At 38.0% G+C, this 23,691-nt stretch overlaps 4 protein-coding genes across 8 annotated transcripts; 3 read left to right on the top strand and 1 right to left on the bottom strand.

The window, feature by feature from the left end:
* The first annotated feature begins 69 nt into the window (after nt 1-69).
* Nucleotides 70-3,856, top strand: LOC134746740 (uncharacterized). 2 transcript variants are annotated; one of them, XM_063681265.1, is made up of 6 exons: nt 70-163; nt 1,582-1,775; nt 2,782-2,951; nt 3,032-3,122; nt 3,280-3,453; nt 3,668-3,856. In XM_063681265.1, exons 1-6 carry the CDS (start codon nt 139-141, stop codon nt 3,821-3,823), a joined length of 810 nt encoding a protein of 269 aa, XP_063537335.1. In that variant the 5' UTR covers nt 70-138; the 3' UTR covers nt 3,824-3,856. The 2 variants fall into 2 exon arrangements, with proteins under 2 accessions (XP_063537335.1, XP_063537334.1); XM_063681264.1 differs by lacking the exon at nt 70-163 and adding an exon at nt 1,173-1,266.
* A 143-nt stretch (nt 3,857-3,999) lies between these two features.
* On the top strand, nt 4,000-4,794 carry LOC134746741 (uncharacterized). The gene has a single exon (XM_063681266.1). It carries the CDS (start codon nt 4,110-4,112, stop codon nt 4,611-4,613), a length of 504 nt encoding a protein of 167 aa, XP_063537336.1. The 5' UTR covers nt 4,000-4,109; the 3' UTR covers nt 4,614-4,794.
* Nucleotides 4,789-8,057, bottom strand: LOC134746738 (uncharacterized). 3 transcript variants are annotated; one of them, XM_063681262.1, is made up of 4 exons: nt 7,923-8,057; nt 7,492-7,814; nt 6,956-7,114; nt 4,789-6,559 (listed from the first exon to the last, which is right to left on the bottom strand). In XM_063681262.1, the coding sequence occupies exons 2-4, from the start codon at nt 7,807-7,809 to the stop codon at nt 4,868-4,870; spliced, it is 2,169 nt and encodes a 722-aa protein (XP_063537332.1). In that variant the 5' UTR covers nt 7,810-7,814; nt 7,923-8,057; the 3' UTR covers nt 4,789-4,867. The 3 variants fall into 3 exon arrangements, with proteins under 3 accessions (XP_063537332.1, XP_063537331.1, XP_063537333.1); XM_063681261.1 differs by having other exon boundaries at nt 7,891-8,027; XM_063681263.1 differs by lacking the exon at nt 7,923-8,057 and having other exon boundaries at nt 6,956-7,097; nt 7,478-7,629.
* Nucleotides 8,058-9,604: 1,547 nt separating this feature from the next.
* On the top strand, nt 9,605-19,106 carry LOC134746742 (uncharacterized). 2 transcript variants are annotated; one of them, XM_063681268.1, is made up of 7 exons: nt 9,605-9,972; nt 10,133-10,282; nt 10,810-10,948; nt 11,790-11,950; nt 13,179-13,253; nt 13,482-13,653; nt 14,436-19,106. In XM_063681268.1, exons 1-7 carry the CDS (start codon nt 9,852-9,854, stop codon nt 16,039-16,041), a joined length of 2,424 nt encoding a protein of 807 aa, XP_063537338.1. In that variant the 5' UTR covers nt 9,605-9,851; the 3' UTR covers nt 16,042-19,106. The 2 variants fall into 2 exon arrangements, with proteins under 2 accessions (XP_063537338.1, XP_063537337.1); XM_063681267.1 differs by having other exon boundaries at nt 13,479-13,653; nt 14,436-19,105.
* The last annotated feature ends 4,585 nt before the right edge of the window (nt 19,107-23,691 follow it).

Below are 23,691 nucleotides of genomic sequence, written 5' to 3' on the forward strand. Positions count from 1 at the left end.
AGCCAATTTGTTTCTGCAGCTTTCATGTTCCCATGTCTACCTCTGATTTTAGTGTGTCCATGATGCATTACAAATTCCTTGTCTCTTTTCAGTTCAGTCATGTGGCTTTAGTCACAGTCAGAAAATATGAACAATTAAATGGCAGCGTGGGATGTGACTGAAGGTAAGAAAAATAGAAAAACGCAACTGATTCATTATTCGGTTAGGTACTTTATGCGTTTTCATTATTACGTTATGCGTACATAACGTGCCCATATATTCGTAATATTTCGGCTATTTCGTAAGGTTGTAGGGAGGTTGTTGTTATGAATCATGTCATGACCCGATACTTCATGATACTTTTCCATTTCCATAAAAATGTTTTTTATTATTATTATTTGAATACACGATTTGCAATACCACGGCGTATTGGATAAAAAGTAGGACTTCTTCCCCATAGTTATAAGACTATGTAGGTAAGTAACATAAATATAGGAATAAATAAGTAGTCGAGAACTCACGCGAAAGTGATTTCTCGCGAAACATAAGGGATTACACTTGTAGGCTGCTGACTAATTAGGTACCTTAATCCTCCAGTGTTTCAGACTTTTCGAGAGCCTAGTCTGAAGGTCAGACCATCAGGGAAGATCATCTTCCTCTACCTAGCGTTATCCTGGAATTCGCCGAGGCTCACTTAAGGAGCCCGGGGTCCGCTCGGCAACCCAAATCCAAGAATTGGCACAGCTTCTATTAATTCTTACGAAAGTGATTTCCAGTCGGCTTCCAGTTCATTTGACAGTGTTCTATTTTGAATTCAAACTAAACCTCTAGACCCTCTAGTAATTTGAATATTTATTTATTTAAACTTTATTGGACAAAGATATACAATTATGTACAAATGATGGGCTTAATGTGAAAAGGCATTCTCTACCAGTCAACCATAGGGCCAAACAGAAACACTAATATTGCCCGACAATTATGCTTTATTATTATTAAATACACATGTCCCACAAAAAACCGGCAATGTGCTCAACCGACTATTATATCGAACGTGCGCCCCAATAAAAGCGTAATAGCCGGATTCGTCATATTTTCATTGTGCACACAATCACGAAACCCCGCGACTCTCAGTCGCCTGCTGACTTGCGAAGAATCCAGTAAACTTTACTTACTCCAGTACCTATAGACTTTTACTAGAACAAGTAGGGTTTAACGGTGTAATGATGCAACGTCCTTACGCACGCCGGTATTTGCGTCCGAATACCATGCATGAGGCTTCCCATGATGGTAATGTGTCTGTTGAAATTTCGTGAAAAACAATCGTTTTAATAGGTATTGAGTGAGTGATTTATTCGTCCACAAATACCTACTGAGGCGAATGTCTAGGGATCCACTAGCTCGATGTTCAAAATGATCGCGTGACATGGTTACTTAATTGACAAATACTACCCTCCACTTTCTAATGAATAATGTGAGAAATATACAATATAGAGTTAATTTTACACCGCACCCTAACAAATCTTCACACAATATATTTCCCCCTAAAAGGAAGTTCGGGATATGCCTAAAAAGTAATACTTACCGTGTTTTTCTGATTTCTAGATTTCGAATATGTGGTGACGAAAAAGGAGGCACCGCGCATATGCTTTGGAACTGGACTGGCCCGAGAAGTCCTTCCCACCGACGGCCCATGTATGAGTCCTTTCATGAGGCTTTTGACGCAGAAAGGAAGACCCAACTTAGGCCCTGGAACTTATAACGGCGACCGCGATGCGTTCTACGATATAACTCATAGGGTACTTTGACAAGAATTACTTGTATACGCATACATATTTAAACCTGCACCTAAGTCGAAGCTTCCAGTTATATCAGCATACAGGCCATCACAGACGGAGCGATAATATATATTTTGGTATCTTACTATATCTTATCGCAACGTATCTGCAGATGCCTTGCGATATATCGGTCGGTATCTGCCGATATCTGCCTATATCATTATCGCTCCGTCTGTGACGAGCTTAAACGCTCCTGACTTTTAGTATTGATCTTTATCAAACTTAAAATAAGCTCCTTTGATAAACGATAATGTTGGAATTCTTAAGGGGATCCCATGTCCCAATGACCTGCGATTTGAGTCCCTTAGTTTTCTAATGTTTTTTGTAGTTTATCATATTAACAGCAACGAATTTTAGCAATTTTCGAAATATTTGGCATCAAAGTTGAACAATTTTAGGCCAAAAAACTGGTTTTCTGTCCATAACTTTTGTGCTAATTAGTTTAAAATTAAAACCTTAGACAAATTTTTAGAGACGTCTAAGACGAACCCAAATATGTAGATTTCGTATAAGTAAGATCTTTCACAGCAATCGAGATACGAAAAAAGTGTTTTTTTAGACATAGTTTAAAACAATCATAAATAAATAAGTATTCATTTTTTTCACAATCCGGTAGACAAAAATGGAGATTGGAGTTCAGATTGAAGAACTGATAGCCGCTTGTCTTATAATTCTATATGTAGTGCAAAAGTAGGAGATACGATTCAAAACTTGTCAAAAATCGATGAAAACCTCAGGTAGCCCCTTAATAGCACAGGCAGTGCATGTGTTATTTAAAACGTCAAACTTCTATGAAATGATGACGTATAAATAACACTTGCTCCGCGTGTGCTATCAAAATCGTTGCAGACTTCTCTTGGTTTTACTCTACCCACTATTTCTGGACATATTTTTATCTTATTTGTTTTCAGTTGTTGATGGCTTGGTTTGGTTTATTAGTTGACTTTCAAAAAACACTTTGTTTCAGTTTTACAGCAAATACGGTCTCGGACCGAGAGCTCCACGATCCACAATAAAGCACGAGTACCAGCCACCTCCACGGGAGCCTCCGCCCAAGAAACCTTTTCCTCAGAACTGTGCGCCATTCAACCAAACCGGACAGAGAAAGGGAATCTTCAAAGCTAATCCCTATCCCTCGTAAGTATTTTGATCTAATAAGAATCCTCTTCTAAAACACTGAAAATTAAAGCAGTCTCAATACTTTTTTATCTTTGCAGACCTTGTGATTACTGTCCGGAATTTAAGAAGAGACAGATAAAATTTGCATATAGTTTTTCTGGGAAGAAAGTTTTACGCTGCCCCGTTATGGTAAGAAACAAGAAACCTACTCAAAAATGTGTCTTGTCTTGTCTCTATCTTAAAAATACAAGTTGATCCATAGGGGTAGGGGTTTATACCCTTGTTTAGTACAGAGGTACTAAACTCTTGTTCCGTGCGAGGAAATGATTTTTTTTTTGTAATTTAGATCAAATGTGTACCCTATAACTTGGATGCCTGCGGATATTGTGGATGCTCGTGTTCTGCACAAGGGGATTATTGGCAGTTTGAGAATCGAATCTTCCTCTGTAGAGATCATTATGCACAGTTGTTCAAACATTGTCTATCCAAATTCCAAGGCGCGAAGTTAGCTGATTTTAAGGTGAGTTTTACTTTAGTTCCTACATTTTCCTCAGGGTTTGATTCCCTGTATATGAAAAAGTTGCCATGTATTCCTCATAAAGCTGGATAAGAGGATTTAACAAGTTATATCTGTATCAGTGTGGCAACGAACGGTACAAAATAGTATGTTGAACTAATAAACCTTTATTAATGCTTCTATTAAATGTCTTCCATCGAACCTACTTTTTTTGCAGTCTGTACGGGATTGTTTCTTTGCCCACGCACACAACAGCTGCCAAGCAGCTTTAAAAATAATGACAAATGAAGAAATACAGAAAAAGCTGAGAAAAGAAGCCTACCTCGATCTTTACTTTCCGCAGCGGCGTTCCTGCGAAGGTGCCAACGGCTGACACGACTAATTGTATATTATAGTTATTTTATATGGACATTTTTTTTATATGTGTATATATTTCTAAATTTATTCGTTTTATAAATATTTTTTTAGATTATGAATTGTTTTAAGAAATATTGATTTGTTTGTAGTAATTTATATGGCAACATTTAAAGTAAAGCTATTGATATGGCAACATTTCTATCATCAATCATCATCTGACTTTCTTCAAAAGTGGGTTATTTATTATTTATTTTGAAAACGAATCAATATTTTGGGTGTATCGAGTCAACTTGTAAGCTACGATGAAATTGGACTCAAATAACAAGCTGATCCGAGGTGAAAGCGGGTCAGACTCGCCCGAGGACGTCGTCGATCCGCGGCAAAATGCAGAGGACATCATTGATGAAATACTTGCCGAGTTTACGGAGTCGCGGTCCCCTGACGCCGCACGCAATGGTAACGGGATCCCGGATAGCCTGTTCAGCATGATCCAGCCGCCGCAGACGCGAACACCTGCAAATTCGTTCTCCGAGCCCGCTACACTGGACGACATCGACCCTGCATCGGATCTCGGCACATCGATACGAAACAAATGTGCGGAACTCGAAGAGATACTACAGAGCTTGAAGTCGCGATTAAACCACGTAGTCTTGGATGAAAACATCGTGTTAAGCCCCGACGCTAATTCCATGGAGGCGCAACTTGAGCATGATTTGGACACAGACTGCCAAGAAGACCTTTCATTGCAAGAATTCCTGGAACTGCTGCATTCCCAGAACGAAATCAATCCCACTGGCGTACAATGATCATGTACTCGAGCCTGACATAGTGTTTTAAGGTTGAAAATCATTGTGTAAATCTGGTATAAAAATATTATATTTAAAATGAAGGAAATTATGATAAACAAAATTTCGGGCCTAATATTCAAACTATTATTTTTAAATATACACTAAGTGAGGTAATTAATAAAATAATACTATATATAAATCAACTTCTTTATTCATATCATAACAAAGTAATAATTTCCTCTTTAAAAAAAGTAACAGCCATATCAAATAAACTAAATCATTTCAGCATAAAAATCATTTATTTCAGGTTTGATAGACAGTTCTGTGTCATCGGGAACAGTATCATTCTCATACAGTTGACTGTCTTCATGACTATTCTCCGCATCGTAAATACTTGTGGGATTTTCCTCCTTCAAAATCAAACACAACTTCTTTTCATTGATGTTGGTGATAACATCAATATTGTTGCGAGATATAAGTGCATTTCTAAATCTAAGTAACCAAGTGTTGTATGCAGATGGATCAACTTTCACACATTCATGTCTGAAGAAGGCCATGGCATCAAATGCTTTGGAATAGTTTCCATCCAAATTACAATAGATAAGGCTTTCTATAGCATCTGTCATGTCAGCAGCAAGATCAGATAATGTTTTGCCATTATTTGCAAGTGTTTGGAAATCATCAATGGGATCTATAGTTCCAATTCGTACTGGACCTTTATTGTTCAGTACAGGCAGTTGGACTTTAGGCATGTCTAAGTCACCATTTGATTGGTCACCATTTGTTTGGTCTTGATTACCAGATTGGTCCAGCATGGTAGAATCATTTCTTCCTTGGGCCTTAGTTCTTCTTTTTTGTTTTTCTTCTACCTTTTTCAACTGCAATAACTGTTTCAGTTTATTTATTGGATCCCTAGATCTTTCCTCAATCAATGGAGGTGTTCTGAACAACATCATAATGTCATCTCTAGGCTCCGGTAGAGGCTTGCCTGGGTTCATTGCTCTGTATGCAATACAGTCCAGAACATACTGAATGGTGGGACTGACAGTTTCTGCAATGGGAAATGCTTCAGTATCATCAAAGGTGTCATCATAGGCTGAAGTTAAATCCATGGCTTGAATAAGATCTTTGAAGGCATTAACTTGCTCATCGGAACAGGCAAATTTCTTAAATTTTGTTTGAGGAAATGCCATATTTTTAATATCTTCTTTGAAACAAATTCCCACCATAGATAAACAAAGAAAGTCTTCTTTTGGATCTATCACTGGCATTAAAGCAAACATCTTAGGAGCATTTCCATTGTTGAATACTCTTCTTACAAGCCCAACTAAATTTAACTCATGAAGGCTCTCTACCAGGCATCTTATTGTATACTGAGCTTTTTTGTCTGATATCCTTCCAAATATATATTGCAGGCCATTTCCATTAAGATTTTGCCATCGAATATTATCAGCATGAGTAAACCCATAAACAGATAAGGACTTCTCACCAGGTTCATAGAGCATAGATTTATCAAATTCAGATAATGGAATTATTCGCTCGCCATAATGGTAGCCTTTTACAATATCTACAGCGTCTACTGTGCTATAGTTCTCAGTGTTTATCAAAACTTTGTTTCTCATTACCCCTTCAGTAGTGCTAGAAGTAGATGTGACGGGATCTCTGATGGCTTTCTTCCAAGGCTTTACAACAGGTTCATCTTTCGTTCTGATAAATGCAGATATTGGAATTTTAATATTAGGGCCAATACTTAATTCTACATTCCAATGCCATGCAGAACTGGTAGCCTTCTTTTTATGAAAGAGCAAATATCTCATGGCATAATCAAATGCTGCTGTAGCACCTTTGGTCACTTCTACAAAATGGCGTGCCAAGTCAATGTCATCCCCTTTATGACTTTCATCAGTAAGATCGAGGCCAATGACATCAACTTCAAAATTCTCCTCCTTGAATCCATTTACAACCTGCAGAAACAAAAGAATTTGAGAATATTGTTGCAAGATTTTGAAATTAGATGTCTATGACCAATTAATCGGTCTTTGGCGGTGCACCTACGGTGCGTATATATAGGTCATTGGCGTCCAAAAGGTTAAGCCACACAAAAAAATAACACGAGAGTTCTTAGACCACTAAAAACAACACTTGTGGCTCTGAGCTACACTGGCTATTATTTGTAATTTTTGCTGTGGTTGGATCTTTTTATAAAAAGTTTGCAGACCCCTCGACTATCGGGTTCTTGGCATTGAGTGTTAATTGAAAGAAAATTTTTGTTCACATAAAAAAAAAAAAAAGATCTTTATTATATTTTCAAGTATGCTACTTGAAGGTATAATGAAAATAATTGCATACAAATGACTCACCATTTCAACCTGGTCATCATTAATTTTGGCAGGTGACTGGAAGTTAGTCATCAGAATAATCTTCTTGTTCAGAATATTTGCTCTTTCCATTTCATCCTTGAACTGATCTGCAGCCACAATCAGGGCGTCAAACCAATCACCTCTGCTCTTTAAAGATGGCTGAAATAATTGTCATAATAATAAACATTGCAGAAAAAAGACAAAACACTGTGCAAACTTGCATAGACAGACTATTCTATGGATATATTCAAATATTACATAAGAGATGTAGTGAATAATTATTTTCCATCGTATTTTCACAGAAACATACGAAGTACGAACATGTCTTATCGCTATTTCAGTCAGTCTCGGTACAAAAAGTACATAGGTTGCATACATACATACATACATACATAGGTAGGTTGGGTACATAGGTGTAGGTAGGCTTAAGTAGCATAACAAATACGAACGTTTTCGAGAAAATACGATGGAAAACAATTATGCACTACATTTGTAAAATCAATTGAACTAAATTGTAATAACTGCTAGTTTCTTACCTCCTCTGGAAGATCTCTTATCATTTGCCATGTAGGGGTTTGCAGTGGGAATAGAACATCAATGTGCCTGAAAGCTCCCTCAACTTCCTCAGCCATTTTGTTGTTGGTTTTCTTGGACCCTAATAACGTGATACCCACAAAGTTATTAGCCTGGGTCATTATCTTGCGCTCTATGATACGAGCAGCACATTCTTTGGCTTTTAGAAAGAAACTGTTATTTTCTCCTGCAGGTGCAGACCCTTTTTTATCTTCTGGTGATAATACATTCCTTCCTACATCTAGGATAATGATAGTACCTTGATCTACCTTCGGCGCCATTGGAGCTACAAAAAATAAATTAAGGATATTAATAAATTCTAATAATCACCCAATTTGCACCAAGAATGTACTTACTCTTACCGGAATTTTGGAAAATCCTTGTAAATACTTACTTTTACTACAACGTAGTACAATTACTTCCACTAAAAAACCAATTCTTTAGACTTAAATATGTATTTATTATATTCTTTGCTCCCACAACAACAACAACAACCCCAACAAAACAGAGGAACGTGTCTCGACTTGTCGTCTTGTGCATGGAGACTATATAAAGGAGCCAAATCTCTATGTATGAAAAGTGTCCATCAAAAAACAGTAATTAGGCGGCGCCACCATACACCGAAATACTACCAAAAACAACCTACGTAATTTGGTCGGGTTATTTGTTGCCTTATATGGTTCATGTTATACTCATGTCCCAGAACCAAACTAGCGCCACCGGAGAGATTAGGAACAATTATTTAAAGCTTAAAGCGGTCACTTTTGCAACAATTCTGCCATAAGAGATTGGCATCCTTTCTATACCATCCATAGTCTTGTGCCCAATGTTGTGCTTTAGCAGGCGTGTGATGGTTGCAGTTATTAGCGTGATTGTGTGACAATGATAGTGTCTGTTTCAAAATATTTATCAGTACGGTTTTTACTCACTATTATTTTTAGTCGCTTTTGGCGACATGTTTCGGATTCTTTGGGAATCCATCCTCAGGCACGAGTGTCCGCGGCGGTTGTTCGTCGTGCACTGCCCGCGCCGCCCGCCTCGTCGCTCGTTGCGCACGCGCTGATGGGGCGGGGGCGGGGGGCGCGGGGCAGTCCGCAGATGGAGTCGTCAAGTGAAGGTCTGGTAGGGCGGCTGTATCGAACGAAGTCAAGCACACTGCACTCACTATGTCCCCGCGATCGTCACAACACACTTGCCGCTTGACCCTAGGTATTATAGGCTTCCATGCAGGTGGCAACATCCAGCCTCCGTCCCGATTGAAATTAGGGCGGCGTGAAATTTCAATCGCCTCGCGAATCTTACGCGGCACAAAACATTTCTCCCGTACCAGTAATCTCGCTTTATCGAAACGAATGAAATGGGACGCGCCTATATCGTTCGCATGCTCTGCCACAGCTGAGTTCCTGGTGTCCATGTTCTTTACGCGCTAAGATTCGCGAGGCGATTGAAATTTCACGCCGCCCTAATTTCAATCGGGACGGAGGCTGGATGTTGCCACCTGCATGGAAGCCTATAATACCTAGGGTCAAGCGGCAAGTGTGTTGTGACGATCGCGGGGACATAGTGAGTGCAGTGTGCTTGACTTCGTTCGATACAGCCGCCCTACCAGACCTTCACTTGACGACTCCATCTGCGGACTGCCCCGCGCCCCCCGCCCCCGCCCCATCAGCGCGTGCGCAACGAGCGACGAGGCGGGTGGCGCGGGCAGTGCACGACGAACAACCGCCGCGGACACTCGTGCCTGAGGATGGATTCCCAAAGAATCCGAAACATGTCGCCAAAAGCGACTAAAAATAATAGTGAGTAAAAACCGTACTGATAAATATTTTGAAATATGTCTCACGATAGTTTAAGTGCGATTAGTGTCTGTTTCTTTCAATCATGTAGTGTTAAAAAGTTGTGTATGAACGGCGCCAATAGTTGCGCCCATCATACGTCCTCAACTTGTTTGAGCTACACACAAAACTGCTGACAACTTAAACAAATTTGACAGCCTTAATTGTACCTGACAGCTGTCACATTAGTTATGTGATACTTTTGATTGTATTCTGTAGTCCTTCTCTTCTTCCTTCTTTCTTTACGCAAAATGCAAAATCGCCAATCCTGAAAAAAATTGATGGTGTACGACAGCAATATTCGCGGAAATTTGTTAATTTATGTATTTATTTAGTATAAGTTCAGTATTTTGGCGTTAGACTAAGTAAACATGAATTCAACTTTTTGTGTAGGCGTAGGTACCAAATGTTTTCTCAAAAATAATTTAAGCGTTCGTAATTAATTCGAGAATGGATTTTATCTGATAAGAATGATGTTAAAATAAAGTATGCCGCTTACAATTGCAAACAGAAGTAAAATGATTGCTGAAATCATGAAATTTTCGTTTCACCACAGAGCGTTTTACTGCTATGTTGGGATGAGTATTTGGATCTGTTTTTTAATAACGGGTGAGTAATTTTAATACATAAATATTTATTATGTTCTTAGGTAAATATAATTTTAATAATACTAATTAAATTACTACAACTTTCTTTAAGAAACTGTTATTTTTTATACTTTTACCTAACTCAGAAAGGCTATGCTAAACTCATAAATATTTTTTTCTAGTAATGTACAAATACATATCAGTAGGAGAAGATGCAACAGTGATCAAGAAGATTGTGCAGAGTGAATACATATCCAAAAGTGATATCAAGTATAGGAAGATATATCTACGCTCATGTAATCCACCAGACAGTATTGTGAGGGGTGCTGAAGGTGATTCTACTAATATTAGTATTACAGTATATCAAACTTAGTTATCTTATTTCTAAATATTTAAAATTAGTGTCCAAGTGATAAATCATAACAAGATTCTGCTGGATATGAATTTGATAGTAGTTTAAACCTTTTTCTTTTCATGTATCATATTAAAATAGTTGAGGTTTAATTAATCATTGGTGTATAAACATATCATTTGCTGCCCATCCATCAATTTTTTTATGAATCTTTTATATTTAAGAATGTAAAATGATCTATTTTAATCAATTCTGCTGCAAATTATGACTTCTTCACATTGTAACATGTTACAGGGTGAAATTTTAATCACCAGCCTTACTCTGCGTACTTAGTGACTTTAGAGGTCATACTGCACAACTTTTATTAAGGGACCAATGCTGAACTCGCAAAAAAATTGGCTGTTTCATACATTCCGGCTGATGTGTTGCCTGCTGATTTCTATGGGGTTTACATATAAAGTCACTATGCTGGTGATTAAAATTTCAACCTGTTTAATGGTGTTCCAGCTGTGGTGGACAGTGATACTTGGCTTCTGCAAGGAGTGTTGGTTGTTACAAGACATGGTGACCGAGGACCCCTTACACATTTGCACGGGGGAGACAAACTGCCCTGTGACACTCCACCACCATCAACATTGTTGAAGACGTAAGTTAAAAACCGGCCAAGTGCGAGTCGAACTCGCGCACTAAGGGTTCTGTACCATTATGCAAAAAATGGCAAAAAAATCACGCTTGTTGTATGGGATTGGGAGCCCCACTTAAATATTTATTTTATTCTGTTTTTAGTATTTGTTGTTATAGCGGCAACAGAAATATATCATCTGTGAAAATTTCAACTGTCTAGCTATTACGGTTCATGAGATACATTCTGGTGACAGACGGACAGACAGACAGCGGAGTCTTAGTAATAGGGTCCCGTTTTTACCCTTTGGGTACGGAACCCTAAAAATGAAAAAAAAAAAACATTATGATAACACTATTACTACATAACAAATCAGACATTAACTGATTTGGCTCTTTTTTCCTTAGCTGAAAGGTTAGTTACAGTTAACAAAAAAAATATCTGTGAAGGCATTGCGGACAAGGATGCGTCTAATCCATGCGTCTATTAATTACGTGAGGTGTTCAGGAGATATGGGGGAGGAAGTTCCTCGTCACAAGCTGTCCCTCGCGGGGTAATTATTATTATTCAGTAAGCAGGCAGGCAGTTGTGACAACTGATATTGCCTGTATCCAGTAATCATTGACAGTTATCATTGACAAGTAAGTAGATGTATAGGTATGCTTGTCTAATTTATTTGAAGGAGTAAGATGAAGGGAGGGGCAAATTTCGACGGGGTTTAAAAATTCTCAAAAACACCTAACGCAATTAATGGACGCCTCCTAGTCGTGCGTTTGCCTCGGACGAGGTATGTATAATTATACTGCTGCTTTGTGCAGAAATCGCCTCATGACTTCATCCTCGCCTTATGTACGATATTTTGTAGGTACGAAGAATGGGTGTCCAACACGAGCTCAGCGGGGCGCGCGTGGTGGGTAGCAGGGCCGGGCCCGTTCCACAACTTCCCCGCGCTGCCGCCCCGGGCCGCCACGCGCTGCGCGCTAGGACAGCTGACGCCGCGCGGGCTGCTGCAGATGCTGACCGTGGGTATGTAGCAATACCAACCAACTAGAATAATAACACTCACATTATAGAAGCCTAACTAGAGGTCAAAAATGAGCCCAATTAGCTCCATGCATGAATTTATTTTTATTTTTGGATTCATAATTTATATCGTTGGAACACCGGAAATGATAAAAATACTTTTGTAAACCTTAACATTATTTTATTAAAAAATATTTAAAATGTTGAAAATTTTTGAGCGGTTGAAACCTTCATAATTTTTGGCGCGAATTCGACAGAGCGTGATGACGTCACACGTTGGGCGGCCCAACTGACGTTTGCTACTAATGACACTAATCTGTCGAACGCGTGACGTCACGTGGCGTTTCGAACGTTTCGCTCACTAGCTTTTCGCGGGCAAATTTTTGTACTTTTTATTTATAATTTTAAGTAATTAAATGGTAATTTAAAAACGGAAATGCATTTGTAACATGATATAACGGTAACAAACATCCGAATAAAACATATTTCGTTCAAATATAAACTTCATGCATGAGGCTAATTGTAAACCAAATTTATTATTTTATTTATAAGGCACACAAGACATACATTCAAAACATAATTATAATTGAAAATAAGTGGTAGGTTTTATATACGAATGCCATCCAAAATATGCATGCAAAATATGCAAGGAAAAAACAATAACAATGAGTAAAAACAATTCTAAAATTATAAATTAAAAAAAACATTGCATGAGAAAGCAGTATTTCTAACTGACTTCTTCGGAGTGTCACACCATCTTCTATGACCAGCGCGATATCGCGTTAACCTTTTCGACGCCGTCACACACAACACAAAAGCTGTCACCAAAACTGAAATTGAACTTTATGCACATGCACGTAGGTCTATGTTGCTCTGTGGTCTGTGACGGATTTATTAGTCTTTGGCGTTGGACCTGCGGTGCCGATATATCCGTCATTGGCGTCCAAAAGGTTAAACTCGAAGATGTTTTTTGGTTAACAAATTTACACCCCTAAATTTAAGGGGTTTAATAGGTTAGGTTAGTTAGGGGTTAGATCTGCTTGCCACAACATGACAACATGCTTTGGAGACTGCATATTATGCCCGAAGCCAAACTTAGGTTACTTAAAGCTATAGATATATGAAATTGTTTAACCATCGCTACAACATGAAATTCAGCAGACGCCCTTTAGGTTCACAAGATGCAATTTTTTTATGGAATTCTAAAAATATTTTTTTATCTTTTTTTCAGGTAATATTTTGAAAGAGGCTTATGGAGAAAAACTTGGGCTAGACAATTCAGATCCAACGGGAAAACGAGACACAGGTCAGTCAACTTATGTTAATTTAGCTTTTATATGGGTTTACTATGATACCAACTACCAATCACTAGTCAAAACTCGTCGTCTAGCAAACAAATTTCTCAGTATAAAAATCATTAATGCCTTTCCGACTAAAGAATTATCTCTGGTCAAGTTTTAAGAAAACTTGGAGAAATCACTCTATTTCACACTTCTATAAATTATGACAATACAGTTTTTCTTAATTTCAGGAGACGTTATAATGTACAGCACGCGATACCGCCGAACGTTCCAGTCCCTAGCAGGACTTGCTTGGGGCTTAGCGGGCGCCAATGCCGGCGCTCGACTTGCTAGAGCGAGAGAGAGCCATAGCGTCGCCTTCTGCTTCCGCGAGTGTGCGTGTGCTGCTCACCACGCGTTGAACAAGTCAGTACCTTAGTTCGTTGCAATAAGGTGTATAATCATAGTCTAGCATGGTGCGATATTAGTGGTTGTCGGAGCAAGGCTCGCCAGGGCGCAAAATAACCATAGCGTCACTTTCTACTTCCGCGAGTGTGCGTGTGCTGCTCACCACGCGCTTAACAAGTCTGTACCTTAGCTCGTTGCAATAAGGTGTATAATAGTACTGCGCGCTTCAGTCTAGCAGGGTGCGATGCTTAGCGGGCTACATACAATGCAGGCGCTCGGCTCGCTAGAACGAGAGAGCTATAGCGTCGCCTTCTGCTTCCGCGAGTGTGCGTGTGCTGCTCACCACGCGTTGAACAAGTCAGTACCTTAGTTCGTTGCAATAAGGTGTATAATCATAGTCTAGCATGGTGCGATATTAGTGGTTGTCGGAGCAAGGCTCGCCAGGGCGCAAAATAACCATAGCGTCACTTTCTACTTCCGCGAGTGTGCGTGTGCTGCTCACCACGCGCTTAACAAGTCTGTACCTTAGCTCGTTGCAATAAGGTGTATAATAGTACTGCGCGCTTCAGTCTAGCAGGGTGCGATGCTTAGCGGGCTACATACAATGCAGGCGCTCGGCTCGCTAGAACGAGAGAGCTATAGCGTCGCCTTCTGCTTCCGTGAGTGTGCGCGTGCCGCTCACCAAGTCACCACGCGCTCAATAAGTAAGTTGACTTTAGCTTGTTGCAATAGGGTGTAAAATCGTAAAGCTTTTCTTTGTCTAATGTCGCGTTGGTTACAACAAATTTATTGCATTCCAGAAAAATCAGCATCCAAGCAAAACACCGTCTGGACAACCACCCAGCGCTAAGAGAGGTGGTCACAAAGCTCTCCACCGTGCTCTTCGAGTCGCAGGAGCACCCCGAACCCGACATGGTCCGAGACGGGGTCCTGGCTCACATGTGCCATGACTCGCCACTGCCGTGTGTGAGGAAACCTGAGAAACAGAAGATTAGCTTAAAGAGGAATAGGAGGCTTCGAGAGGATACTGTGCCAGGGAAAAAGTTGCTAGAATATAAGGTAAACGTAGAAAATAGAAAATCTGAAAGAGATATATTAACTATAGAAGTACCGGAAAACAGTGGTGAAGATTCTTCTGTTAAAAAAACGGAGAAAAAGAAGCTAATCTTGAAGAGACATAGACAGTTTCACGAGGATACTGTTCTTAAGAAAAATTTACTAGAGCATAAAGAGGTTACCGACATAGATAACAGAAATCCTAAAGAACAATTACCAAACATAGAAATACACCAAAATGGTAATGAAGATACTCCAGAGCGCGAGTCTCCTAATAAGGATAGTAATCGTTCAGAAAAACATAAACTAACTGTAAAAGGACATGAAAGATTTCACAATAATTTACCTGAAAGGAATAATATGAGAAAAGCAGAAAACGAAAAAGAATTGGAAAATCGCAAAGAGACTGTGCCTAAAAGGAATTTATTAGAAATAGATATAGACACTCTTAACATGGAATTGGATTACATTAACAATCAGTTAGACTTTAATAACGAGATAGGGCGAAAAGCTAGAGATATCATCGGTAAATATTACGATAGTAAAGATAAGCAGAAAGCTCCTTTAGATTTCGATGCTCAAATGGAAAGGGAGAAGCTACTATACTACCAGCAGAGATATATGGATAATGCGGATGCATATGACGATGTAGTTATTGTTAAAAAGAATTTAGACGCAGACTTTAATTTTCCAAATGACGCTCGCATGGATACAGATTTTGATGAAGAATATAAGGAACCTACACCAGAAATAACAGAGGAATTTTGTATAAGAAAAGAACATATCACTTCACTATTCGCGTATTTAGAATGGAGTTACAGACAAGAAATTAAAAATATACATAATAGAAAACGAGGTTTGCTTTTAGCGTACGGATTAATGCACAATATAGTGCAAAATATGATTAGAATGATCTCAGAGAATAAACCTAAAATAGTCATATATTCAGGACATGACAAGACTCTGCAACCATTGGTTTTAGCACTTGGACTAACTAATTATCAACACTATAACGTACATTATGCTTCTAGAATAGTCTTCGAAGTTTATAGAAAGAAAGATTTACGCGACGAATTCAAATTCACGAAAAGGAAAGCGGTAGCACAAGATTTTTACTTTCGAGTGGTTTACAACGGGGAAGATGTAACAAATAAATTAAGTTTTTGTAAAACTAAGCAGAGTATAGTGATGAAAGTAGCGGATCCCATAGACGATATGAAGACGTATAATACTTATTTGTGTCCGATAGAAAACGTTGTTAGGTTTATACATGACGATTATTTTGCTATTTTTAACGTGACCAACTTTAAGGACGCTTGTGCTACCTATGGGAATCTCAAACATGTTTAGGTACACTAATTTGTTGGATATTAGCAACTTTTGAAGTGGACATAAAAACTTGGTCTTAGTAGTACGGATGACTACATGGAATTTGTCACTGCCTCACTGCATGTGGAGACAAAATGTGGCTTTCCATCAGAGGAGGGTCCTGATGCTTCATGTGCATAAGAAACTTTCCAACAGGAAAGCCACAAATAACGTATGTGATTAAAAGTAACATCCGCTCTCTTAAAAAGTTGTAGGCGTCTAAAACATAGTCCATTCTTCTTATTATGGCGCTAAAAGTAACATACTGGCATGTGACTGTACAGAAATATGTATAGATATTATTTGTACATAATTTGAACTGTTTCTACACTTTCTACTTGCCGAATGGACGAAGAGGGGTCCAATTTCTAATGAAATGTCTTTAAAATTGCATAAAAGTAAAATATAAGTCTTTCTTCCTTCTTTCGAGAGACAATGATATAAGCATCTTTGAATACATATAAAGTTTTTAAAATATACTAATATTGATTTAAAGGCAGCTAAGCATTAATTTTTGTCAAAAGAGGTTAAGTAAATAGCAGTATTCCTTTTTTATCGATTCTTCTTCCTCGGTCCCTCATTGCTGAGGATCGCGACCATGTATGCTCCGTCTCCATAGTGTGCGGTCATAAGCCACATGAGTCACGCACTGCATGTTGCCGCCAACCACCCTCTTCACACCATCAGACCATCTCGTGGGTGCTTTTCCTCGCCCGCGCTTGCCATCCTTTTTATCGATAGGAATTCATAATTTATGTCATTATATATAGTATACATATACAGGTTAATATAATTTATTTATTGCTAAACATTCCAGAGTTTAATGACTTGTGACACGAATCTCAATTATTTAAGTTAGCGCCGTACTTAAACTATACATATCTATATCTACTAATAATAAGGACATTATTACGTTGTAATTGTGCATCAAAGGCTATAAATACTAAAGTTATTCTTAGTTAAGTAATTCCTACTGAAGTAAAATGAGATCTTACTAAATGTGATTGAACTATTTACATATCATTCCTTTCCTTGCCCTTTAGTATGAAAGTAGAATTAGACTAGTATCTACATCTCTATTACGATAGATGGCTGTGCACCAGCGGCCTTGTCGCATTGTTATCACCTGTCATCATGCCTGTCTCGTTCTAACAAGTACGTAAGTGCGAAAGTGACAGGCATAGTGACAGGCGATAAAAATGGAACCATGCTGCCACCGCAGTACCCCTAGTGTAAATTTCATTCGATAGCGTGACGTGACTGACGTGACGTATGAGTTTGCGTTAAGTGTTATTTTGTATGGGATTTTTAGTTTCCATAACGTTCCGCTTGGCGCGCTTTTCAAATTATACAAAAATTGACATAATGCAAACGCGAACGCACGTCACGCTATCGAATGATATTTATACTAGGGGTTCAATTCTTAAATACTCGTAACTTAGTTTTTTTTTTTTTACGTTTTACGATACAGAAAGAAAACCTGTCGTAAAATGCATTTACTTTGTACTGAATATTATTTCTTTGAATTAGTATTTATATCTAATACCTATGACTTACATATCATATGTAGTGACATGTTGTTTTTAAATAGATTGAAATCAAAGACTGCACTCTCAATACCAATATGTTTTAACTATGCAATCTATGCATAATAATGTTAAGTGTGTAATTTTTGTTTTAATTTTTGTTTATTGTTAACTACTAAATTATTTTTTAAATCATAGCATAGATTCCATTTGTTTGTACAATCTATTATAATTGATTAATACTATACGATGCATTGTAAAAGGTCTTAATCGCGTATTAAATAAACTTGAAAGTCACCGCCTAAGTTTTGACCGCTTGGTCACGGAGAAAGGCCAGTTTTAGTTAAAAATGTATGAAAATTTCAAATAAGAAGTTTAAATATGAGGTGATCGCTATTCTACCTACTTAAATGCCTAACCACACAAGCTGCGTGTGTAGATGTGCACGTGTTATTGGAACTAAATTGTTAGAACCGTGCACACACACGTCACGCAAGCGGTGTGCCGTCTCTCATAAGGATCCGTATATTACAACGCACACGCATCCGGTGTGCACAGGCCTTAAAAGATAGACACTTTAGATTTAAACTAAATTAGCCTTGATGTCGGCTCTATGAAGTTGTTCCTAAAAGTATACGTTAAACCCTTTTTCAGGCCGCTGGTGTTGAATTTCAAGAAGTCAGTTCAGCGAAACTACAATGTAATTTGAACCTTAAGTCTTAGTGCTAAGGTTGAAATTCTATTGACAGTCTACTAGGAATGAAAAAGGGTTGTAATTCTTAAAATAACTAGTGTGCCATGACTATTTTATTTAAGTCAATCAATTCAAAGGTTCTGTTACTATTTATATGATATAGTTGTTTAGTTATTTCAAATGTTACCACATTTTTTTCTTAAGACTGCAGTAACTTATTATTTTAATTTGTGATATGTCGAATCTCTGATAATTTATAATTGTATTTTTTGCAGAGATCTGTTTCTAATATTAAAAAGCGTACTTATTATGAGTAAATACTCAATAATTGTATTCCAGAAAAATAAACATTTGATTTTTAATCTAATAAGCAATGAAAACAAGTGCATTTCCTGTAGAACTTGTATATCAACAGCCCTGCAACGCATAACAACCGTATGTCAACTTGACCAGTTTCAACTTGTACTTTATTGCGTGAGAATACGGTAAACAATTGTTTTCGAATGTATCATACCGTTGTATACGGGCTACGCTACACTAGCGTCTTTTGAGCGTCGGCGTCTAGTCAGCACTATGCAAAATGGCGTCGCTGCGCAGTTGCGTCAACGTTAAGTCGAGCATCAGCCATAGAGTTGATATTGATAAGACGCGGACGCTCAGGAGTCGCTACCGTGGGGTGGCTCTTAGAACCACCTACTTAATGTTGTTATGCGTAGTGTATGTAGTTAACGCTATCTCTACTGAGCTCGTTCACTTACCTGTACTAACAATGGCATTCTGTTAAACCAAAGATAGATATAACTCCGTACGTAAGTTATTTATATCTATGGTTAAACAAAAGCCATTATTTCTTTTGTGCCTGAGCGCGTGGCCTTTGTGTCTGAGGCTCACACACAATGGCCACGCGCTCAGCAAATAATGGCTTTTAGTTAGCAGAATGCCATTGTCAGTACAGGTAAGTGAACGAGCTTAGTAGATAGACCGCATACTATACACGGTGTTCACGTGGAACCCGAAAGATTTTAACCACGCTTTTCTAAGGCCAAAAGAAGGAAAAAATGTAATATGAGTTTAGGTCAGTTTAGCAAAAAAAAAAAAAATGTTTTGTTTGTTTTTTAGATTTTTTAAATGTAAAAAGTAAATGTTATTGGTAAACTTGTCACTTAAAATTAATTTTAACTTTTTTTTCTCGTAATACCTTGTTTTTACAAAGTGTTACTTGACACTGACATCGCCATCAAAAATGCGTTTTGCACTATGTAACAGTAAAATATTGTTTTTTTTTTTAATTGGCATTAGAAAAGTTTATACGACATTTTTAACTTCAAATATGGTCAGCAATACGCTGTTCAAATTATTCGGTTTCCTCGTGTTACACCGTGTATAACGTAGCCGTGCGCCGCAGTGGGTTGTCACCGTAATAGTATGTTCCTAATCCAACCCACCTCAATTTTACACGACTGACCAAAAATGGGGTGTAATGTTTTTCACATTCTCCGACCCCTGAATATTACTCGTGATTACTTTTGTCTGTAGCAGCATTTTACACACAAAACTATCAATGAGACCAGCGGGTCTATTATGATTGCCTCCTACTATCGTATCGCGCAGGGTCAGAAAGTGAGTTAGCGAAATCTTGTTTTAAGGCCCAGGTTCAGATTCTTCTCTTCACTCTCATTGAGCGTAAGCGCGATCGAGATGGCTGTGCGTATAGTCGTTAGCTTTCAGGCGGGCCCCTAAGGGATAACACTTTGTCTATTGTAAGTGAAACTGCACGTGCTATTTACCTGCATAAAAAAATTGGTTGGGCCGTTTTAACCGGTTATTGAATTACCACTCAATGGAGATTGCAATGAGGTTCAAAATGAACAAACAGAAAAGTAATTAGCGATTGCTTGTGTGGTCCCTCTACGGTTACTGAGTGCCGGCGAGTCGAACGCTATAGATCCAGTCTAAAATGTGTCATCGAGATGCGTAACAAAGGCGCGCTATCGGAGAGCGCACTTACACTAGTTTTTTGAGCGTTAGACTAGCTCGCGTTCAGGTGCCAATTAGAATTATACGTAAATTACTGACCCTTGTTTTTTGTACGTGCGGTTTTACTTAACAATAGACAAAGTGTCGATGTGTCGAAAAAAGTAATCGATGAGTTTCTTATTTTTAGCTTTTGCGCAAAAATTGTTACAAATTTTAAAGGTGTGTTTTAGGACTGTTCGTGATTTCTTTCTATCGAGCGAAAATCAACAAAACAGGTTTCGATGAATCGATGAAGTTACTAAAGAAAAGGCCTCAAGATTGGTATTTTTTTTTGGCAACTGTATTTTTTTTAAACTGCTGGCTGAACCTACTGCACCTTAACGTAAGATAAGCGCAACCATTATAGGCCCGTTAGGAATTATTTAGTTAAAACATAGCCGTACTGTAATTAAGTTAGCACCAAATATGTACAACAAAACGTAGAATAGAAACGATGTCACTGTTAACTGAATTGATTAAACTTGAAAATAAAATAATTGCCATTACAAGTGGTCTTATATACTAATGTTGTTTCCATTAACCTTGGTTCCATTGTTTGCATATCAATAATAAGTTCACTGAAAATGTTTTTATCACTTTTTTTTCCCATAAACATTTTGCCAATGAAAACACCTGGATACCAGTCTGGAAAGGAGACGGCCACTTACTTCCTCATATAAACGTAGTCCTCATTTTCTTCTCTGGATAGTAGTAGACATTATGGACAATATTTTACGTATTTTTACGTTAGAAAAACAGTTCTCATACAAATTTTTGAATGCTCCTAACTCTTATAATAATTAAAAATTCTAAAAAATCAAACGTAGGGGCATGTGGTTGATATACGCGCCATCTTGCGGTCATATCTGTCGTAATAACCGCGTTTTGTCAGAGTGTACCATCTGAACCTAGTACTATTATTTATTCTGTGATGGTACTGAAATTAAATTCCTTAACCGTAAAGACACCTTAAAATCCCGTAATTCGCATTAGGCCGTCCTGCGGATATTCCAGGACCTTTTGTGGGAGGAAGCCTGTGCACAGCAGTGGGACACGCAATGTAGAAGTACCCTAAGGAGGCCTAGCTATTACGCACATAGAAAATATAAACTTCGGTATCGCTTGCCTATCGCTCGAGCATGAGCGATAATGTAAAATTTTACTATGATTACTTTCTATTGAAAGTGTTGACATTCACAATATTAGATTTATATAAATTGAATTTTTATGTTGTATCTTTTTGGTTGTATTTGGTTTTGGTTTTATATGTATAAGGATTTTTTTATTTTCAGTTTTTTTAATTTGTATCCGGACTTACATGTAAATTAGCTTTACGAATAAAATGATTATGATTATGAGGCCGATTCGCTCTTGCATCTCGCTCGTACTGATCTAGAAGTGCGAGCGAGCGCGCTGCGACTAATAATATATCGATCATAATTATCCTGCTAGCGTTATCAGGGCATTTTTCCACGATTCAGGGGGCTTGGGGTCCGCTCGTCAATATATTCCCTAGAATTGACACAGACTAGTTTTTACGAAAGCGACTGCCATCTAACGTTCCAATCCAAAGGGTAAACTAAATCTCGTACCTTAACTTAAGCAACTCAGCAAGCTTCGTTGCTTAAACACGGTACTCGACTGAAAAGCTCTCTATTATATCACGATTGTATAAAATACTATTGTTCTCTGTAATATGTCTCGCGACGTACAATGATTGTTTTATACAATTAATGTAAATTTTATTTATCATCTTTTCAATAAAGCTTATAACATTAAAAAATAATAATAATGATTATGTATATTTCTTAAATCTAAGTATATGTCGTCAGAATCAGGATCATATTCGCAACTAATAGCAGCGTTTTACCTTACAATAAAACGCTTATTAAGCGAAATACCTTATTTGAAGCCTATATTTTAATATTTGAGAGAGCGATGCAGTTTGTCAGTGACGAGCGGTTCCGGTTCATGATTGTGCTGACATCTACCGGCATGTTCCCACTTTAACAATTTCAGTTTTAACCCCCTCCAACTCCACCAGCGACCGTGGCTGACATTGACATTTAGGATATCGAATATTTTAGACAAATATAAAGAATAACGACCTGGTGGCCTAGCGGTAAGAGCGTGCGACTTTCAATCCGGAGGTCGCGGGTTCAAACCCCGGCTCGTACCAATCAGTTTTTCGAAACTTATGTACGAAATTATATTTATCAGTCGCGTTTCCGTGAAAGAAAACATCGTGAGGAAACGGGACTAATCCTAATAATGGAAATCGCTTTCGTAAAAATTTGTGCCTACGCTTATTACCTATTCTTGGAATTAGTTGCCAAGCGGACCCCAGGCTCCCATTAGCCGTGTCGTGGCTAAAAATGCAAGAATAACGCGGTGACGCGAGATGGTGAACTTTAAACACAAGGGAGGTTCTGTGAGCTGTTGAACCTCGCGAACATAGCATAAATAAGTGTAGCCTATTAGAAAAAAAAACATAAAACTGTACTTTTTGTTTTCGGATGTCACAGTACCATCAAACAGTTCCCAACGATTGGCAACTCGCGCCGTGTAGAGATCTCGAAACACCAGAGTAACGCGGCCGTAAGATCCGTAACAATGTATGCATATTCGGAGAGCTCATTTATATACCTCTTGACTCGCGTGTGATAAGTGAGCGATTTTAATATTTTTTCAATAAATTCTGCTCACAAAATTTCGCGAAAATAAGTTGAGTAATACGTACGACTTATACAGAAGAACAGCCGGAGAGACGGAACGGCGCGCACTTCGCACTCGCTAAATTCAAATTTTAATTTAAAAAATACATGTCAAACTCTAATCGTCGCACTACAAAGCCGCGGTTTTCCAACTGCACCACGATAGCACGTAAGTATGTAATGTACCTACACACCAAAGTATCTAGATCCCTAGGTGAAATTTGGCTACTTATTCTCCATTAAGAATTAAATATCTATAGATAAAATTTCTGCATTAGATGTTTGCATGTAGATAGAACACATGTCTCAAAAAGAAAAAAATGCCTAATGATATCGAAACCGCTACTTCTTTAGGCGCTGATCTACAAATGACTCCGTGATTTTGTATATTTTCCAAAAATGAAATATGTACTAAGTAGTAAACATGAACACAAAATTCACAAAAATCGATTGAGTGAGCTGAATCGGAGACCTTCACTAACGCTTACTTCATTAAAAACAATTCCGATTATGGTAAAAATGCTTTAAAATTTCTAGAAACTTACAATTTATAATACATAATATTCCTGACTTTATATAGGCCCTACATAGATAGCGCTAGCAATACGTAAGTTTTATAAAAATCTAATGTTAAAATTATTATATTATCGTAGATTCTATAAATGAATAATTGTCATTTCTA

This window comes from Cydia strobilella, chromosome 13 (assembly GCF_947568885.1).
Source record: "Cydia strobilella chromosome 13, ilCydStro3.1, whole genome shotgun sequence".
In the NCBI taxonomy this organism is placed as follows: domain Eukaryota; kingdom Metazoa; phylum Arthropoda; class Insecta; order Lepidoptera; family Tortricidae; genus Cydia; species Cydia strobilella.

Bases quoted from the DNA above. Each gene is read 5' to 3' on its own strand.
- LOC134746738 (XM_063681262.1), bottom strand. From the start codon at position 7,809: ATGGCGCCGAAGGTAGATCAAGGTACTATCATTATCCTAGATGTAGGA. The intron at 7,115-7,491 runs GTAAGAAACTAG...CAATTATTTCAG, and splicing joins TAAGAGATCTTCCAGAGGAG to CCATCTTTAAAGAGCAGAGG. The intron at 6,560-6,955 runs GTGAGTCATTTG...TTGTTTCTGCAG, and splicing joins ATGATGACCAGGTTGAAATG to GTTGTAAATGGATTCAAGGA.
- LOC134746742 (XM_063681267.1), top strand. From the start codon at position 9,852: ATGCCGCTTACAATTGCAAACAGAAGTAAAATGATTGCTGAAATCATG. The intron at 9,973-10,132 runs GTGAGTAATTTT...ATTTTTTTCTAG, and splicing joins GATCTGTTTTTTAATAACGG to TAATGTACAAATACATATCA. The intron at 10,283-10,809 runs GTGATTCTACTA...ATGGTGTTCCAG, and splicing joins TATTGTGAGGGGTGCTGAAG to CTGTGGTGGACAGTGATACT.
- LOC134746740 (XM_063681264.1), top strand. From the start codon at position 1,200: ATGATGCAACGTCCTTACGCACGCCGGTATTTGCGTCCGAATACCATG. The intron at 1,267-1,581 runs GTAATGTGTCTG...TCTGATTTCTAG, and splicing joins GCATGAGGCTTCCCATGATG to ATTTCGAATATGTGGTGACG. The intron at 3,123-3,279 runs GTAAGAAACAAG...TTTGTAATTTAG, and splicing joins TTTTACGCTGCCCCGTTATG to ATCAAATGTGTACCCTATAA.
- LOC134746741 (XM_063681266.1), top strand. From the start codon at position 4,110: ATGAAATTGGACTCAAATAACAAGCTGATCCGAGGTGAAAGCGGGTCA.